The sequence below is a fragment of the Parasteatoda tepidariorum genome, chromosome 8 (assembly GCF_982258835.1).
Source record: "Parasteatoda tepidariorum strain Cologne lab strain chromosome 8, Ptep-v5.0, whole genome shotgun sequence".
NCBI lineage: Eukaryota > Metazoa > Arthropoda > Arachnida > Araneae > Theridiidae > Parasteatoda > Parasteatoda tepidariorum.
The window spans coordinates 68,183,271-68,202,344 of record NC_141762.1 but is presented as its reverse complement, the minus strand read 5'-3'; the positions used below and the strand labels follow the sequence as shown (position 1 = coordinate 68,202,344).

Below are 19,074 nucleotides of genomic sequence, written 5' to 3'. Positions count from 1 at the left end.
AGGATTTCTTACTTACTTCGCTCAGTCTTATATTTATATATACATATATGTGTGTGTAATTTAATTTTTTATATTCTCTTTTTAACAGAGTACTTTTTTAAAATTAATTAATCAAGAAAGTGTGAATAAAAGGGGAAAAAACAAGTAATTTTTTTGTAAAAAAAAGTTCTTTTGGCTTATTGTTCTGACTACAAAAGAAGAGAGGTAAAGGTTGAATAGTTACAATAGAATTGTTTTTAGATAATTCTGTGGGTATGCAAATTCAATGAATTTCTCTTTATTTCTAGAAAATGCTCTTTTATTAAGGGCCTTATTTCGAATGATTTTAACGACTTTTCCACAGAAAAAATATTCAGAGGAAATAAAATATTCATTAATGAAGTTTCTTGTTTTTAATAATCTCTGTAAAAGTGATTGTTTTTTGGCCAATAATTAACAAATGGAAAAAACTTGTTCTTCCAATTTTCCAAAAATTAAGTAAACATGACTTTTTAAGATTTTTTTTAAATACACTTAAAAGAAATACCTTGCTCAAAGTTATTGGTATATTTTTAAAAAAAAATTTATATGTACTTTATAGAAATGTGTCACCATATTGACCTTTCTATAAAGTACATATAAATTTTATAAGATAATATGGGATTTTTTATGTTTTCCACTACTCGAATAAAATTTACATTTTTTTGAAAATGAAATGAAAATTTTTTTTAGATTAAAATTTTTTCTTTTTAAAAATATCATGTAAATCGGAAAAAAATTAAACTTTACTGTATGAAAGTTATAGTTGTTTCAAATTAAATGCTTACATTAATAAATTATGGGTAAAAATTTTTATTTCCTTCTGTTCTGTATTTTTTTTCTGAAGCATTACACGGAAGCATGAAATATGCAGTTTAAAGAAAAATCTCTTAAAACTTGAATTCGATAAAAATATAAAAATATTTTTAAGAAAACTTACAAATAATATTGTTATTTAAAGTTTTGACTATTTGAAGTCTAAAAAAATGAAAAGTGAATTACAGGTCGAGAAAAAGTCAAATAAGAAACTACTTTGTAAGTATTTTTTAGTGCTATGCACTCAAAGCAATTCGCGATCGCAACGCTCGAGTACTCCGTCTAGCGGGAGCCTGTAAATATCGGACATTAATTTATCACGTTTTCATTTAGTTCCATCAAAGTCATTGACTGAATCAGACGCCATTTTTTAGCAGCAAATAAGAAACAAAATTTCCCTAAGGAAAAGTAAATCTTTCAGGAACAGAACACGCCAAACATTTGAAGAAAAATTCCTCGATAATTTTTAATTTCTATTATCAACAAACTTGCAAATGATGACTTCCGATTTCGGATACTGTTACCGATGTGTGTATTAAGGTAAAATGCATTTCTTCTGTCTTCAATTCATTACGAATTAAAGTGAAGTCAACATTGCTTTCGTCATTCCAGTGAATAAATATGAATTCAGAACATACAAAATTGTAATAGTTATAGCATATTCTTCTTCGTTATAGAATAGTATATATTTCTCTATCCATATAATTCGGAAAACAACAATAAAAAATTATCCAAGTTACTTGAAATAGTGCCATTTATGCTGATTCTTAATTAATTTTTTTATCGTTTTCTTGGTAAGTATTTTTTAGTTTTGAAAGAATAAGTTCAACTAGAATTCCGCTATTCTGTTTTTAGCTACACATTCAAATTCATATCAATTATAAAATTTTGCTGTGTAGTATGTTATCTAAAAGTAATTAAGGGATAAACTATGTATCTATTATTTGAGAATAAAGTTTTCAAACAAGGAACTTTTCATTTTGGAATTCTCCGGGAATTATAAATCAGGTAAGTGCAATGATTTTTACAATAAAAAATTTGCTTGTAAATATATTTTTTTCATTTGATGATAGTTCTCTACAGAATTCTTTTTTACGTCTGATTAAGAACTATAAGAATAAAAAAAAAAATAAACAATATGAAAGTTTTTATTTCAATGTAAAGAATTCTTAAAATCGTTTTTTTATCCTAAGAATTCTTTATTTTCCGTTTTTTAGTTTATAATTTTTTGATAAAAATTGTTTTCAAAATACTTTTATTGAAAAATTAAATGGTATAACATTATGTGTTTATGTATACTTCCTGTATATTCCAATGTTTGAAGTAATATGATTCAGAAAAGTATGGAATAAAAATTCGGTACTTACGTATTAACTCCACCGCTGCTCAGATTTGGCGGTTTTTAAGTGCCGCCAATCTATACTTAAAATTTTTGCGACAATTCATAAAATAAAACACTTTATTTAAAATCAAAATAGTCAATCTAGTCAATCGGATTTCGGTGGAAAATGAGCCGATATAGAGTTTAGCATAGATTCAAAACAATCATATCGCCATATGAACTCTGATAAATAAGATTCCAAATGAAATAACGTTTCCAAAACGTACGTTTACCAAGATAAAGTTTAATGTTGTGGGAGTTGGTACATTTTCGTTTTTTCGGTAAAATATTTCCCTCCTGAAAAAATAAAATTGCATCTTGTTTTGTTTTGGGCAAATCCCAAAGACGAATTTTCGTAGCACTAAAAATGGCGACAAAAAAGAATTGTTATTTTGTTTTTGTTTCGTCAGCATTCTTTATTTTACGTTTCTTAGTTTCTAAATAATGATTTTTATTGAAACTTGAAATTTTTTGATAAAAATTGTTGTCAAAAAAACTTTGTTTACAAAATTAAATTTCATAAAATTATGAGGCTTATGTATACTTTTTGTTCATTTTAATTTTTGAAGTAATATGATTTTTAAAACTATAGAATGTAAAGTTTAAATGGGCCTTTCATGTTATATCATTAAATTTAGTAATACTATTTCTCGGGCATTAGGTTTTAACTCTTATAAGAATATACATATTTTTTTCTGTTAATGTACAAATATTTTTCCGATGTGTTTTGAATGTTCCTTCTCTAATAAAAAGAGATACCATTTTGTTTTCGGTTGTACAAGAAAGAAGATCAAGCATTTCTCTTTTTTAAATTTAACACATTAAAGAAGGAACGTTGCAATGCTACACGCTACATTAACGACGTCTCCAGAGTAACTGAATGACGGTTCATATAGAAATCGCAGGTATGCATCTCATACAACAACGCCCCCTATAGTTCGTTGCGATCGCGAATTATTTCAAATATTTTAAAAACAAACTTTTCATTTTGATACAAAATATTTTTCAGAGCTGCATCTGGCAATATTATAATATAAATTGCGAATTTGATTGGTGCATTTTAAATAAAACGATCAAACCACGTTCAGTGAGAATTTTCCCTAAGTTTGCAAAATTCGTGAATTGTATCTTACCATTTTTAAAGATTTTAGTTTTTTATTGTAATTAAATTTATTGATAGAAATATTCAAAATGTTTTTAAAAGAATTATTATTAATTCAATAATAACGACGTCACGTAAAAATTATGATATGAATCAATTGAAAAATCAACCATTAAGTGATTAGCAATCGTTAAAACGATTAACTTCTCCTAAATTTGCAAAATTTCGAGTCGGCTCCAAAAGTTCTGGGGCGCGGAACTGGCAGTTGACTGATTGCATTGCATTGCTTGCTGGTTTACTTTGAGAAAATATAAGATATTTAATTTGAACTGGCTGACTTACGTAATAATTTAACTGGGTTACAATTGTGTAAACAGAATTAAAAAAAATTTAAAAATTCACGCTGTTTTTTATTACGTTATTTAATGCATATTCCATAACTATTGGTCGCATTTCAAAACTTTTGCAATGAAACTTTCCCCTTTTATGCTCCCAAAAAAGTCAAACACGCAATAGGGCTACAGCATTGCTTTGTTTTATTTTAAAATAATTATGACTACGTTTTTTGCGAAATAAATAAATATAAATAAATAATTAAGACAACGAAAATAAGTGAAATATTTTATTTTTAAGTTGCTACTTCGAAAGTTATTAATTTTATTAAATTAATAATTATTTTTAAATCGAAAAAATCATGATAGTTGCCTGAACTAAGACCAAATACATAACTGTAGTCTGAACTAAGAATTTTAGAAATTACTTTTTCAACTTAAAAGTTGAAAAATTTTTTTTTGTCTAAATTGAGAGAAATATTTAGAAGTATATAATTTGAGTTCTAGTTATAATTTTCTCCACACAATAGAAAGTTTTTCTCTCCTTTTCCCGCATGAAGATTTTATTTTATTCATCCACATTTTTTTGAACTGACACATGCATCATTAATAACATTAGGAAACATTTTCTTTTTGCTTTCTATTGCGTCTGCTTGAATATTATCACATCGCTGATTTCAAATCTGAAATCGGTTTCTCAATCCAAGCTATTTTTTTATTTATTTACTTATTTTTTATTTATTTATATTTATTTTTTAATGATACTTTTAGTCTGCTTTTGTCGAACTGTACAACTGAATAACGTTATATATATATAGCAGAGGGTAGCACAACTCTTTCAAATTTTATATTTTACTTACAACTGCAACAAATTTTTATTGGAGTTAAAGCACATCAACAGAATTAAAATTGCATAGGAATTCATGCCCGGAAATGACTTCATACACTGCTAGGATTTTCCCTATCATTAACTGTTTCTTCGTATGCTTCTAGATCTGAACAGATCATAATAGTGAAGCATTCCCAGTCGCTTACAAAGTTATGGGTTACTGTGGGTTAATTTTAATGCTAATAACATACCTAGCACCCCTAGAAGTTTGTTGCGTTATTTATGCAACCCACTGTTATATACAGCGTTTACCTTGAGCATTTTGAGAAGAAATAGACTAATATTGTCATTTTTAAGAAACCAAAAAAAAAATCTGTAGCATTAGGAGAAAAACTAATTTCAGATTTGAAATCCTCTGACCCGAATTCAGTAGGTTTAGGTAGTTGCATAAACAAATTGTTTAGGTAGTCGCATAAACAAATCGTTTAGGTAGTTGCATGAACAAATTGTTTAGGTAGTTGCATCAACAAATTGTTTAGGTAGTTGCACAAACAAATTGTTTAGGTAGTTGCATAAACAAATTGTTTAGGTAGTTGCATCAACAAATTGTTTAGGTAGTTGCATTACCAAATTGTCTTGTAACAAAAAATTTGTTCCCCTGTGTAATTATTACCTTTGTAAATGAAGAGTGAATTATGCTGATCATTCCTATCTCTAATAAGACGGAATTCGCATCGAGAATTTGTCACTTAATTTAGATCTTGTGTGAATATTTCTACTTCGTATTTAAATGGCTGCAGGCGTGAATTTATTTATTAAATCTATTCGCTAATAATACTCAGTAAATCAATCTGGCATTGACATTGATGACCTTGGATCGCTTTTCTTTTTTAAGAAAGCATCTTTCTTTTTCTAACTGAAGAGAAATGTTGTATTTCCGGCTTGTTTTCTTCAGTGCTAAATAAAGAACCAGATTTCCGGATTCTGATAACTCTTCACGATAGAACTTTAATAAAGAGTTATCAGAATGCATTAACGTAAACATCGGAATTCATGGAATATCTAAAATCATCCAGTTCAGTTAAAATTACTTTGATTGCAAAGTCATACATTTATGCATATGTTCTATAAGAATGCAAAAATGTCTAATATGGTGAACTCATGGAACGTCTAAAGTCAGTTTATTGGTAATTTGTTGTAATGAAAAATTGTGCATTTATTCATAAGCTCACTGAAAGTGAGTAAGTGTAAATATCTGAGACTGTTGAATTCAAGTACCGTCTAAAATATGTTTATTAGTAATTATGTTTTTAATGGAAAATTATGCATTTACTCATATGTTTACCCAAAGTGAGTAATTGTAAACATCAAAGCGGGCTGAATTCATGGAACGTCTAAAACCATTTTTTAGCAATTGGTTTTAATGAAAAATTGTGCATTTACTCATACATTCACTGAATGCGTGTAAGTGTAAATATCTGAGCGTACTGAATTTAAGGAAAGTATAAAATCTGTTTATTAGTAATAATGGAAAATCTTACATTTTCACATATGTTCACTGAAAGTGCGTAAATGTAAACATATGAGTGTGCTGAATTCACGGAACGTCTTAAATCAGGTAGTTGTATAACGATTAGTTTGATTGAAAAGTTGTACTTTTATACGTATGTTCATTAAAAGTTAATGACTATAAATATTCAAGAATTATAATTCTACTTTGAGAAAGAAAGTACTGTCAAAACTACCGGAATATGGTAACATTTAAAATGTTTCTGTCTCTAAGGGAACACCAAAAAGCTCGGTAATTTTTACCGATGCGCTTTAGTATAATGATTTTGATAAAATTAACAAAATTTAGTTATTTTATCATGACACATTATAGCATGGCATAAAAGGGATTTATTCAGTTAAATTTGCTATTCAGTTTTATATTTTTTTACTAAATGAGCACTATAATTTTGAAATGTAATGAGAACTATAATTCTGAAATGTAATGAGAAGTATTATTTTGAAATGTAATGAGAACTATAATTTTGAAATGTACTGAGAACTATAATTTTGAAATGTAATGAGAACTATAATTTTGAAATGTACTGAGAAGTATAATTTTGAAATGTAATGAGAACTATAATTTTGAAATGTAATGAGAAGTATAATTTTGAAATGTAATGAGAACTATAATTTTGAAATGTACTGAGAAGTATAATTTTAAAATGTAATGAGAACTATAATTTTGAAATGTAATGAGAACTATAATTTTAAAAACCAGAAGTCTCTGTTGTCAATGAAAGAAAGCTGTTCAGGAAATGACATGCTATTTTTATATCGGTTGTGAGTTTGTTAGACTTAATTTAAACTGTTAGGGAAGATTGAGCTAAATATAAGAAAGGCGCAAAGTGTTAGTATAAAGGCAGTAGTTTTATGGAAATGAAAAACTATTAGATAATTTCAAGCTGTTCATGTTTATTAAACAAATTATAAAAACTTTAGAAACAACACATCAATGCAAAGAAAAAGCACTAATAAATTGCGAAAATTTTTGCCATAACCAGAAAAGCCAATGATGAATAATGAAAAATATTGGCATAAAACAAATTCAAAACATAGCACGAGTATTTAAGTTAAAATTAATGTAACTAAATTAAAATTTGAGCTAAATTAAATGTTTTCGAAGCAAGTTGTAAAATTAATTTTATACTCCATGGAATTTCAATGGGAACAAATTTAAGTTTATTTGAATTTTTGTATATATAACATGAATGGCGAGTTTTTTCCACAATGGAAAAAACGGCGGAAAAAAAACATGGGAAAAGACCGCCCGATAAAAGTGTATTTCTTCCAACCTACGTGGAAGAAATAAAAGGTACTCTTTTTCAAAAGAAAAAAAAAATATTAAAAAAAAAAACTTTCTAATTGCAATCTATTTTAAATATTAGTAAATAGTATTGATATTTAAGGTATCATTTTTAAATAAGTGGATAATTGGAAAGAAAGGAAAATTCAATGAATTTGTTAAAAATTAAACTGACTTAAATTTTATTAATTAATACTTTTTTAATTAAAAATCACCTACTCAATATATACACTACTGTTAAACACTTATTCAATTCACAATTATAAAAACTATGCTCTATAGTCAAATGCTGTTGAGTATGAATGCTTAAACTGACTCCTAAATAACAAGATAAATAGATTCTAAAAACGAAAATGAATTATTTGAAAATTTTTAATTTTATTTAAAAGAAAAAGTAGATGCGAAAAAAACTTTTAGTTTAATGGCACTGTATTGAATTCAGTTTATTTGAATTCAAGACATTCTGATAATATTTTTTGCTAGGCAATAGTATCGGCCATATTTAATTCCTTCCATTTTGTTAAGTTGCCAACCTTGATTTATAATAACAGTAAAGATAAAGAGAGGTCCGTTTTCATATCTTTGAAAAAACTCAAACTCTTTTACTAGTCTATTTTCATTATTTTCTGCTAAATTAGTGTAAATGCATCATCAAGATTTATAGATTTTGTTCGTGGCCATCATTCTAGCATTAAAACATTTACTTTTATTGCTTTTATTAAAACATTTTTTCTCTTCATAGGTAGGGGAGTAGTTACAAAGTGCCATCAAAATGCCAGCAGACGCCAAAACCGATGCCAATGCCAAAGTACCAATGATTAGCACTACTGCTACAATACTAGGAGAAGAACCAACAGGATGTTGGGGAGCAGTGAGTTATACAATTTATGTTCGATAATTTTTTTAACGTTTAATATTATCTTATTACTGATTTAATTTATACTAAATGTGTTGAAAAAGCATCTCAACATGCTTTCAGAAACAGAAGAATCTTTTAAAACTTGTTTTTACAGTCATTCGTTCGTAAAATATTGTAAGTGCAGTAAATGGAGAAAGCATATTGCATTATGAATTCTTGGCCATAGATGGCGCCACTGGAAAGCAAGAACAATCGCACCCCCTAACTTCTTTAATTGTTGTACTGTTTTTTTTTCACCAAATTATCTATTTTTAGTTCCTAAAAATGCCGTGTCGATATTTTGCAAGCTTTTTTCTTTAAGAAATGCTGAAAGTGCAGCGTCAAAACATTTAATCATGAAAAAATGCTAAAACTAAAATAGATTATAACTAAAATTAATTATGAAAGAGAAATCTTGTCAAATTGATAAATATATTCCCTGTCTTTTTATTAGCATAAAAGAAGGTATGTAGAAGTTTTTTTCTTATTGAGTTTATTTCTTGCACTTAAACTTACTTATCAATATTTAAGACTTATTAAAGGGTTTATTATTTTTGAAACGCTTTAAAACAATTATTGAAAGAAATAAGTATTAGAGCTAAATTATTAAAACTTCACTGTAAAAAATTACGGATCAAATTAAGATAAGAATTACTGGAGTTCAGCATTCGTAAAATCCATTTTCAATTATCTCAATATATCACTAAATATCTCAGTAAAAATTATGATAAATCAGATTTTTTGCATTGAAGAAATTTAGTGTAAAAATGGATCTGTAATCTGATTTGAAATTTTTTGCAGTGTTCAGCCGTTTTTACATTATTTTCAGCCTAAGCATCTTCCTACGTTTTACTTTAAATCCAACATAAATCAAAAGTAAAAAGCTCCAAAATATAAATTTAAGCTATATATTTTCTCACCTTAAAAGTATGAATAATTTAGAGTTGTTAATTGATAAATAAGAAAAAAAAAGACCGAACCTTCTGACTTTCGAGTTATACGGTCAAATTAATAAGTTCATACATGCATAGAAGTAATTTATTCTTTCGTTTATATTTTTTAAATTACACTTTACTCAAATTTCATTATCTTTTGACATTTTATTTATTTCTCAAATTTCATTTACTTTTGACGTTTTTTTTATTTCTCAAATTTAGTTAATATTTTTATTCTTCCATTATTTTCCGAATTTAATTTACTTTTTGACACTTCGTTATTTCTCAAATTTCATTTACTTTTTGACACTCCGTTACTTTTTAAATATCATTTACTTTTTGACACTCCGTTATTTCTCAAATTTCATTTACTTTTTGACACTCCGTTATTTCTCAAATTTCTTTTACTTTTTGACACTCCGTTACTTTTTAAATATCATTTACTTTTTGACACTCCGTTATTTCTCAAATTTCATTTACTTTTTGACACTCCGTTATTTCTCAAATTTTATTTACTTTCTGACACTCCGTTATTTCTCAAATTTCATTTTCTTTTTGACACTTCGTTATTTCTCAAATTTCATGAGCTTTTTGACACTCCGTTATTTCTCCAAATTCGTTTTTTCAGTAAAAAGAAATCTTTCTTTTACAGGTTTTTTTTTAATTTAAAAGGTTTCTGAGAGTACATTATCAAATATATGTATAATTTTTAATTAAATATCTATATGGGCATAGATTAACTTTTTATTTTCTCACGGTAATGTATTCGTATTTAAAAAACCGATGAAATACCATTTAAATATTTTTGTATTTGTGTTTTTTTCAGACGGTGAAATGGATGAAGATAAATCTTCTTCTGATGTTAACCATCGTAGGGGTACTCTTGGGTATTCTATTAGGTTTCTTAGCTCGAATGGGTAACTATAGCGATGATGCTATAGCGTTAGTTTCATTCCCCGGTGAAATACTCATGAGGATGTTGAAGATGCTAATTCTGCCGCTTATCATCTCATCTATGATATCAGGTAACATTTCAATGTGAATGACTAATTGCAGTTCTAGTTAAAAATGTGTTACGGTGTAATAACTATAATCGTATGGTATCGTGGTGTTTTCGTTAATTTTGATCATGCGTCTCATTTAATTTTTATTTATTAAAACGTTTTTGAAGAGGAAAAACAGACATATTTAACTAAATCATGTTTGCTGTAAGTTGTAGAGTTTCAACCCACAAAAACATAATTGTAATGAAATTCTTAATTTGATATCCAATTTTAATTACAATACTTATTTATTTACTCCCCTCTTCTTTGAGAAATTTATATATTATTAAAATGTTTTATTTTGCTTTTTCAGTTACTTTCAATTAGTTTACAAAAATATGCACTGTAAAAAAAGGGATATTCAAATTTCACGAAACTTTCTTCATTTTTGATGAAACCGTTTTCTGTTATATGCTCCGAGCGAACATTCTGCCAAAATGACGAAATAAATATCGTCACTTATTCGAGGAATGAATTTCGTCAAAAGTAAAAAAAAAAAAATGGTATTTCGTAATTTAATTTTTTTTTCCAAAAGAAAAAGTACTCGTAGTGTCTCATGGTAACTAAGGGGCGGTATTGTTGACCACTTTTCGGAAATCACCATACAGTTGACCAACACCCCAACAACACAAGAACAGACAAAATAGAGAGAAAAGTTACCTACACTCCCGTAGAGCGATTTGAAATCGGGATCTTTCAGGTATAAAGCTAATTACTTGACCACCATACAACCAGGCGACTTATTTCGTCATTCTAGATTCAATTCTTCGTTCTAGTTAGCAATCTTTCACAATGCACTGCAATGAGCATGATGAAATATTTTCGTCATATATTTGAGAATTTGTGTTTTATCACAAATCACGTGATTTCGTGACGAAATGATGCTCAAAATAAAAAAAAAATATAGCTCAAGGATTGCTGAATTGTCAAAAGTGAGAGTTTTATTTCTGAAAGTGTGGATTCTTTTAAAGATCTCATTTTTCTGTATCGTATTTACTGAAAACTTATATTGTGTAAAATAGTATACAGTAAAATAATAATTCCAAGTATTCTTATGAGCCTTCAAGCCTTAATTTTTCTAAAATAAGAATTTCAACTTAGTTTCATATCCAATTTATGCGATTTTCATCATGTTTTCATGAGATTTCAAGTAGTCACTCCTTCTCTTATGAAAAAAAAACGAATTTTCCTTTAAAACCAGATATTTATAATTTTATAAATTTCGGTATAAATCAAATTTTCTATCAAAATTTATTTTTTTAAAACGCAGCAAATTTCGAAACAAAGCACATTCGAAAATCTTACCTCATACTGCAAAGATTGTGACTGCATACCATCTCATAACAGCAAAATAAAAATAGGATTAACATTTTTGACTTTATTGAAAAGAAAATATGAGAAAGAGTAGTTTTCAGGGAAAACGCTTATTAAGTTGGAAGTTTTATAATAAATGCTGTATGTCATATTGGATCTTAGATGTTATAACTACTTTGAAAATTAGAAATTCGAGTATTCTTTATGACGCATTATTTTACATTGTTTTTTTAAAAAACCTTAAAAAAAGAGAAGAAAAAAAGGATTTTAGAAACAATTAAAGAGGAGGATCCCTTCAAAGTGCATTGTCTAAATTTATGATATCTTTTCAAAAATATTTTAAAATATTTTTTTTAATATTTGCAATTTGCATAAAGAGCATAATGGTATTTTATATAGTATACGTTGCATAAAGAACATAGTTTATGCAATAGTTTCCATAACCTTCACAGAAATATTTCATAAAATATCTCTTAGAAACTTGCTATATTGATAATAAAATGTATTTGATCATTTATATTGATATCTTGAAATTGATAACACTGGGGAAATTTTTTTGTTGTTGCATTCATACAAATACTTGATCTTGCCCAATTCTGGTGTGGGGACTTAAAATCTGAAATTACTTTTACTCCCGAAGTTACCGAATTTTTTTAAATAACGTTTTTAGTCAATTTTTTGTTGAAATGTACTAGTTCAAAAAGGTTATGCATAACAAGGCTTCACGCAAATGTTGCTATAAACCTCTAGAGTTGAGTTTTAGTACATCATCAAGAGTAAAACTGCATAGGAAACCAAGGTCGAAAATGTTATCCCACGTGGCGCTAGCGTCGTTTCTATTATGATCCCAGGGTGCGTAGCGTTTTTTAAAGGTGCTTATTATTTATTTACGTTTTTTAAAAGCCCTTAAAGGTGCTTCTATTACTCTGGATTTGTAAAAAAGTTCTTAATCTAAAATAGATTTTTTCTTTGTCTTGTCGATTGTTGTTCTAAATTACAAAAAAAAGCATGATTTTCACAATTTTCTCTGCAATATTTATCAGAAACTAGTTATTTTTGTTATGATTTTGAAAATGTTTTTGAATTTTATTGAATTTATGATTGCAAAATAAAGAACTTAAAAACGATAGAAAAAAGTAATTTTTATTACAGATCTTAATGATGATTATTTTTTTTTGGAAAGTGATGTAAAATATTTTTGAATGCTTAAAAAGTACTTAAAAGGTGCTTATTTTTTGTTGGAAAATCTGACTACGCACGCTGTGATCCGTTCAGGGGCACATGATAAAATATTTTAGTAATAGGAAAGCGCCACTAGTGATGCGTGATGACATTTCCAGGCGTTGTTTTTTATGCAATTTCAATTTTTATGATGTGCCTTAACTCCTTTAGAAGTTTCATGCAACATTTATGCGATACCCTGTTATATATGATGTTTTTGAACTTGTACATTTCGACAAAAACGATAGTACAGCAGGGAACCCATTATCCGGAACGATCGGGATCATCGCTATTCCGGATAACTGATTTTTCCGGTTTTCTGAATCGCTACAAAAAGCCGTTTTTTTTATAGTTAAACCAAATTAAAAAAATATATTTGGAAATAATCTTAAAAAGAAGAAAAAACGATGAAGTAATACACTAATGATTATTTCCAAAATAATGGTTTGGTAAACATCTTTCAAAAAGAAAGAGAAATCCTAAAATCTTATGAGGAAAAAAACATTTTTTTCAAAAAAATGGCGGCAAAATTTATCGAATTTCATTCCGGTTTTTTGGTTTTCCGGTTGTTTGGTTTTCCGGCTTTCTGATTTCCGGATAACGGGTTCTGTACTGCATAAACATTTCCTTAAAAAGCTAAATCTGGTAGAAAGGAACCTATTGCAGATTTGAAATCAGCAACGTGAGAATAAGTTCGGTTAAAAAAAACTCATGCAACACGAAAAAAGAAAAAAAAATCCCCCATAACTTACTTTATTGTTTTTTATTATTGCCTGAGAAATTTCAAATGGAATAGGGGCAATTTATAATTACCTCAAGCTGCTAGGTCAATGTTCCATTTGTAAGGTTTAAATATGATAAACGTTTGCTTACTTATCTCTGGGTTTTATCAATATTAAACATTCACGCTAACTTCACAGAATGAGTAATGTCTGTATCATGATTATATTTAACAACGTTAACTTACCAGCAAGTTGAAAATTAATTGATTAATAGGATTTCTTGACGCATTTACTAGTAAATTTTCTTTGAAGGGTTATTCTCCTTATCAAATTAGAAAAAATAAAACATCCCAACTGGTTTTTTTTTTTTTTTTTTGATTAATGATAAATTAGTCAGGCACATTATTTTTCCTCGATTAAAAGATTGCTTCAAGTAATTAAATAAATGAAATAATGGATTTATTCGGAACTGACATCACATAACCTCTAAGAAATGACTCATTTATATCCTTACAACTTTATTTTTAATATTGCTCTTCTGACATCTAACGCAGCGATCACAAACTTTTTTACTCCTGAAATTTATCATTATCGAAGAATCTAATCATTTTCACTCGCTTATGAAAAATTATGAATTATAAAAGAAGGTAATAATCATTTGCGGTTGATATTATTCATACGCTTATAATACCGTATGCAAACGTTGACGATAATCAGTTGATTTTTGTGTTCCTTCTTACCTTAACATTGTTTTCATTGTTCTCAAATGTAAGAGAATTACCTGAAAAAGAAAGAACTTTTTACCTTAATTTATTTTCATTATTTTCGAATGCAAGTAAAATCTGAAAGAGAATGAACTTCTTACCATAATTTTGTTTTCATTGTTCTCAAATGTGAGAGAATGATCTGAAAGAGAATGACCTTTTTATAATTTTGTTTTCATTATTTTCGAATGCAAGTAAAATCTGAAAGAGAATGAACTTCTTACCCTAATTTTGTTTTCATTGTTCTCAAATGTAAGAGAATGATCTGAAAGAGAATGACTTTTTTATAATTTTGTTTTCATTATTTTCGAATGCAAGTAAAATCTGAAAGAGAATGACCTTCTTACCTTAATTTTGTTTTCATTATTCTCAAATTTAAGAGAATAGGCTTTTTACCTTAATTTTGTTTTCATTGCTGTCAAATGTAAGTAAAACCTGAAACAAAAAAAAGGGCAACGAGAATACTCTTATTTTAATTTTTCTTAGGCCTGACGAAAATCATTATTTTTCATAAAAACTTGTATTTTATATAAAAGAGAATGACCTTCTTACTTTAATTTTGTTTTCATTGTTTTCAAATGTCAGTACTATCATATTTCATTTTGAAATCATATTGATTGAAAAAATTACCCAGCAACTAAAAATCGAAAAAAAAGTTCTTAACCACATGCCTGCAAAAACTGAAATGGTCAACAATTCAGCAAATTGTGCAAGAATCAACTGCATTTACTCACTTCAAAATTCCTTCTCTAGGTGACGAAAATATTGACACTAGTCCGAAGTACCATACTCTCTCCTATTGGGTTACATTGAATTGCTTTTAAATAAAATTTAAACAATCATTTAAATAATTTTTTTAAAAAAATGAGATCGCCAATCATTTGCTAGAGACTACATTAACTCGCTTACAATTACAATTTCATTATTTATGAATAAGAGCGATTATCATTTGTTTCAACTCATAATCACTTGTTATTAAACAAAGTTTGATAAATTATAAATGAGGCTTAATAGACACATATGCTCTTTAATTTGGATCATTCCAATCATCTTATAAATAGAATTTAACGAATTTTTTGGCTGTTTTCAGGTCTAGCCCAACTGGATCCCAAAGCTAGTGGTAAAATGGGTGCGAGGGCATTAGTCTACTACTTCTCTACGACCATCATGGCAGCTGTCGTGGGCATTGTTTTGGTATTAATCATCCATCCAGGAGATCCTTCCATCAAGGAGAATGTTGGCACTGGAACTGAAGAGAAAAAAGTCTCCACCCTGGACGCATTCCTCGATCTCATACGGTACATATGCGCTGTTGACAAGATAACGTCATCTTTAATAATTTAATTGACGATTTTAGGATGTTTAGGTTGTTGCTGATTCTACGTCTTATGTGAGATTATTAGGGAGTACAATCTAATATACAGGGAATAGAACAAATTATACTTGTGTTTTGTAAATATGAATACCGTATTAACTATTTGATACTAAGATATTTCAAAGTTAGATAGATATTTGATAAATATAATTTTTTTTTACAATTAATGAAGTTTGTGTGCCACGTGGGGTTAAGTGCAACTTGGCGCATAACTTGGCACACATAGCCACACTTGGCGCTAAGTTACGTGTTACTTTTCTTCATATTTAAAAAAAAACATATTTGTTGAATATTACACCAAGCCTATTTTTAATAGTTAAATTTTTGCTTTATATTAATAACATTCAAACCGATTAATAACATTTTTCATTATAAATATTTAAAAATGTGTGGCGACTTCGCATGAAACGGACATAAGAAAACACATTTTTCGAATTTGATTCCTCTAGCCAGTTTTGATTTATGTATTTTTGGTTATAAATAATTCTCATTGACGAATATATGCCACTTGAGTCCGTTTCACTAACTTACGATATTCTAGACCATATTTTCTCAACGGGGGTGGTGATATTAAGCTCAGGGGTGGCGAATTTGTTTTGGGCGATAAGGGCACTTTTTATACAGCAATAAAACGAACTTATGCTGCCCCGATTCTCCGATCTGAACCCGCACAGCACATGAATCAGTAGTTTTTGCCTCTGACTTTTCAAGGCATTTGGCGGTAATTGATAGGCATGTGCTTTTATTATGAATGTTTTATAACCATCGTTGAACAGCCGGCCCAATTTTGTGGGTTTACGACTACTACTGTTCAACTCCGCAGCCTTGTAATTTTGAACTCAATCCAGAAGACAAGGGAACTCCTAGATCGAGTATTGGGAAAATTTTGCCTTCGTGGAGGACTTTTTGATGGAGCTAACCCGCATTTGCGTTACATGGAGAGGAAGAAAACGAGAACATCCCAGTTGATGCGGAACTCGCATCGACTGGGATTCGAACCCGGTTTATGTTGGTTTTCGTTTGCTTCCTTATAAGGAAGCAAGAGAAATACTAAACGAAAATACTATAGTATTTTCCCCAGTTTCGATTCGATTTCATTGTTTATTTGGCCAGGTACGTGGGAGAATTAGTTCTTTATCGTAAATTATTTATTAATTTGAAGAAATAGCTGATTTTCTTTCATCGTTTGCATTTTGCTGCCACCGACAATGTCGGTTAACAAAAAGAAGTGTCGTCAATACAGTGTCACATACTTGAAGTTTGGATTTGTTCAATCGCTGTCGAACTCTTAACTACCCATGCGTATATTTTGCAACAAAGTCTAATGAGACAATGGAACCTTCGCATTATCAGGAGTATTTGCAAAGAATTCATCCTGACAAACAAAATAAAGATTTGTCATTTTTCACGAACATCAAAGACAAGTTTCTGAAGGCGCCTACGGTCTCAAGCTTTCTAGCAACCTCATCACCAAATTGCGACTATGCATCTTATATTATCAAAATAAATTGCTAAATCTGGGAAAACTCATACCATCGGCAAAGAGTTGATATTGCCGGCTGTCAAGGAAGTTTTAGAAATTCAGCCGCATCCAATTTAATCAAAAATATTCCATTAAGCAACGATACAGTTTTTGCGACGATTTGATGAGATGGTTGAAGACTTTGGAAGTTTCTTTCTGCAAACGATATTCTACGAATTATCCCTTCAAGTTGATGAATCAACCTTGCCAAGTAATGTAGGCTTTACTGTTGGCGTATGTCGGGTTTGTGAAGGAAGGAAGAATTATTGAGGAGATGCTTTTCTCTTGATTGTTTTTACCAAAGGTGAATCGATTTTTAATGCTGTCAAAGATTATTTTAAAGAGAAAAACATTCCTCTTGCGAATATTATGTTTGTTGCCGCTGATGGAGCTCCTGCAATAGTCGATAATAACGGGTCGACATGGTGGGTTTATCACCCTTTTGAAGAGGGAGGTACCAGATATTTTAGCTGTTCACTGCGTGATTCACAGACAGCATTTAGTTGGGGAAAATATCAGTTACCGTTTGCATCAGTGATTGCAATATGTCACATCTGCTGTGAATAAAATTCGCAGTAATGCTCTTAACAATTGATTATTCAGGTAGCTGAATTGGAAAAACGATGAATAATATAGCTTGCTACTCCACACCAAGATTTGCTGGCTTTTCAAAGGCGCCTGTCTCAACAGGTTTTGGAATCTTTTCGTCTCTGTGTTTGAGTTCCTCGAAGACAGATGTAGCTCTGAGAAACAGATTGCTAGAATTTAAGATGTACGTTGTCGGACTTATTTGCAAAATTTAATGGCGTTAATTTACAACTTCAAGGCAACGAGCTCAATTTGATCCCTACAAAATCAGCTATTTCTAACTTTCTTAAAAAAACTCCTTTTGTGGATGCAGAATTTTGGTAGGAATGAGTTCAGCCAATTTCCAGTCTTATGGTATCATAAAAAGAATGGCAAAATTCTGATGATAAACTAGAATTTTGTCAACACCTTAACTCTATGGACATGGACTTTTCTAACCATTTTAAAGATGTTTTGCCTCTGGAAGTCCCTCAATGGTTTATGAACCTTTTTGTGAATATTGAAACAGCAGAGGTTTAGATTCAGGAGTAATTGGTCGAACTTTCAACTGAAGAAACTGAAATTGTGATCGTCTCACAGAATTTTGGCTTCAAGGTAACATCAGTCGCCTCTACCCTGGACGGTGGACTATCGTCATAAAATGTTTGATTACCACCTTCTCTTTCTTCTACCTTGTCGAACATGGCTTCAATGCTGTTATGGACCTAATCACGAAAAAAGAGAAGTCGTTTCGAAATCGTGCAATGAGGGGGCTTGCGTCTTGCTTCAGCTCACTAAAAATATTGAACCGAACATTAAGATACTGGCTCAACCATCAAGCACAATCATCCCACTGATATTATTACTTGATTATTTCGTTGATACTACTTTTTAGTGCAAAAAAATTTTTTATGAGTTTTTTAATTATCTAATAAAGTGCAAATTACTCTTTTTAAGCATAGGTTTCTTTGTTGTATTATTTTAATTTCCGTATTTATTTTGATTATGACAAATAGACTGCGATTACCTGCCAAGAGAAAAGTATCGAGTTAACGTATAAATTAATTTTTTTTAAAAACCAAACAAATTTGACACCTAAAAATATTGCTGAAAAATGTAGCCTCTTATAAATTCAGCATACCCACTCCATCCCTATGCTCTAAATAACTGGATTTTCGTAAAGGGGGCGTTGAATTTTTTTTTTTTTTTTTGCTCCTTAAGGGGGCGGTAACGTTAAAAAGGCTGAGAATCTATTTTCTAGACCGTTTAAAAGCTTAAAAATATAAATGACTTAATATAATAGCTTTATGTATGACGTTAAACATTGAAAAATATAAGCGACTTGAGTCTAACTTCTTAACGATGCTGAGAATGTAAAACG

The 19,074-nt window shown here is 29.2% G+C and overlaps 1 protein-coding gene across 2 annotated transcripts in view; it reads left to right on the top strand.

Moving 5' to 3' along the window:
- The window catches only part of LOC147806253 (excitatory amino acid transporter-like), a 101,788-nt gene that overhangs the window by 71,852 nt on the left and 10,862 nt on the right, over positions 1–19,074 (top strand). For both annotated transcript variants that reach the window (XM_087169039.1, XM_087169040.1), the window contains exons 2-4: positions 8,075–8,203; positions 9,992–10,190; positions 15,320–15,527. In XM_087169039.1, coding sequence (XP_087025165.1) covers positions 8,105–8,203; positions 9,992–10,190; positions 15,320–15,527 — 506 coding nt within the window. In that variant the 5' untranslated portion in view covers positions 8,075–8,104. The remainder of the gene's footprint in view (positions 1–8,074; positions 8,204–9,991; positions 10,191–15,319; positions 15,528–19,074) is intronic.